A 1,290-nucleotide genomic window follows, 5' to 3' on the forward strand; every position below is an offset into this window, starting at 1 on the left:
ATGTTAGATTAACTCATCTGTTTTACTTTACTGTTTCCTTTCGTAGCTCTCACCTGTCCTGTTTAATTGTTCATGACCTTGATAAGGCTTTTTACCATGCAATAAATATATAACTACATAAAATAAAGAGTCACATTCTCCTGAATGTGCCAAGAGGAAATGACTGTTCAACAGTTAAACAATCATGAATTTCTTTGGAATTTGATTTTTTCAGGCTTATATTTAATGTTATTGTTTATGGTGGAGAGTTTTGGTCTATTTGACCAATGATATCACACCAGCAGTAAAAACACCCACTCAGGCAGCTATAAAAGAAACCATCCTGTACAAAGAAGCTGCAGCAGCTCCTCATCATACTGTGAGACTTAAAGCTTCAACATGATCTTGCTCCTCTTCTTGTTTGGTCTGGCTCTGGGTGCTCCTTCTGAGTCTCCCTCTGATGACAATGAAGTGAAGCAACAACCTGGTAACCGTCTCATTTTCTAGCTCTTATTTTCCCTTATTTACTTTTACCTTTATTTGTGGTTATTATGTTAGCAAAAGATCATTTTATGTGGATATTTGTTACCTTATGCTCCTCTTCTTTGGAACTGTGAATGAGGGAAAAGCTTTTGCTGAATGCATTTGACCAGTGGCATTATTTCAACTGTGCAGCCATGATTCTCTGCAGCGCTTAAATTAAAGCAGTTACTTGTTTCAATACCAGCAGAGCATTTTCACCTCTGTTTCTGTGACTCTGAGAAAAAAAATCTCTTCAACTTTTTAACAGTTTCATCCAGCCCTGAATTCTGTTTTCCTTTCAGGTGAACGGAAATTTAAACTGCAACGTGGAGCCTGTCCCATGTTCTGGTGGAGCTTCAACAACCGCTGCTACAAATATGTCGCCACCCGCATGACCTGGGCTGATGCAGAGGTCTACTGTTTGTCACAGGGAGCCAACCTGGTGTCCATCCACAATACAGAGGAACAGAGTTTTGTGAAAAACCTGATCCAGAACTTTGACCACGCAGAGGGACTCACCTGGATTGGACTCAGTGACAAACATAAAGAAGGCACCTGGATGTGGTCCGATGGTTGTCCACTGCGTTTTGTCTACTGGAGTCCAACACAACCTAATAATCAGGGAGGAAATGAACACTGTGTTCACACCAATGTAGTATCAGATAAGAAATGGAATGACTACACGTGTGCTACCAATTTACCTTATGTTTGTGCAACACGCATTACCTGTCCTTAGAAGCACTGAACCTTCTGTTCCTGCTAGTACAATGCTACAATAAAGATGTGAAT

General features: G+C 40.3%; 1 protein-coding gene across 1 annotated transcript; it reads left to right on the plus strand.

Moving 5' to 3' along the window:
• Positions 1-1,290, plus strand: LOC146683264 (lactose-binding lectin l-2-like). Its single transcript, XM_085445800.1, has 2 exons — positions 1-466; positions 804-1,290. The coding sequence occupies exons 1-2, from the start codon at positions 379-381 to the stop codon at positions 1,235-1,237; spliced, it is 522 nt and encodes a 173-aa protein (XP_085301926.1). The 5' UTR covers positions 1-378; the 3' UTR covers positions 1,238-1,290.

This window comes from Copadichromis virginalis, linkage group LG22, assembly GCF_057382275.1.
Source record: "Copadichromis virginalis isolate Kocher_CV1m ecotype Utaka linkage group LG22, C_Virginalis_male_GT1.1, whole genome shotgun sequence".
Classification (NCBI taxonomy): domain Eukaryota; kingdom Metazoa; phylum Chordata; class Actinopteri; order Cichliformes; family Cichlidae; genus Copadichromis; species Copadichromis virginalis.